Genomic DNA, 387 nt, shown 5'->3' on the forward strand with positions numbered 1-387 from the left:
ATAAAATTCACCCATTGTAAGTATGTTTGGATGGCTTTTAGCAAAATTTTAGAGCTTTGCAACCATCACCAAAATCAACCTTCAAAGCTTCCCTAACACTCCAAAAATTTCCTTTGAGTTCAGACTAAAAAGAGTAATACAATTCTGTAAATACTAATTTTATAAATTAAAACAAGGTAGTTAAAAAATTTGACAAATAAACCCCAAACATCTGGCAATTGTAGCAAACCTAGAAATCCAAAGCTTTTCGCCATTGTCCCATAGGCTTCACTGAGGAAAGAGCTATGTAGAACAGATGTCCCCTGCAAATTGCAGGGCCAGCCCTGGCCTCACAGAGAGGGGCTCAGGGACATCAGTCTGTCCTGACTTCAGACTCATTCCTCTGCT

General features: G+C 39.0%; 1 protein-coding gene across 1 annotated transcript in view; it reads right to left on the reverse strand.

Annotated features, from left to right (window-relative positions):
• KLRF1 (killer cell lectin-like receptor subfamily F, member 1) overlaps window positions 1–254 on the reverse strand; it is a 12535-nt gene extending 12281 nt beyond the window's left edge. Inside the window, exon 1 of the mRNA XM_012652150.1 lies at window positions 230–254. Coding sequence (XP_012507604.1) covers window positions 230–254 — 25 coding nt within the window. The remainder of the gene's footprint in view (window positions 1–229) is intronic.
• Between the last annotated feature and the right edge of the window lie 133 nt (window positions 255–387).

The sequence above is a fragment of the Propithecus coquereli genome, unplaced genomic scaffold (assembly GCF_000956105.1).
Source record: "Propithecus coquereli isolate 6110/MARCELLA unplaced genomic scaffold, Pcoq_1.0 Scaffold380, whole genome shotgun sequence".
Classification (NCBI taxonomy): domain Eukaryota; kingdom Metazoa; phylum Chordata; class Mammalia; order Primates; family Indriidae; genus Propithecus; species Propithecus coquereli.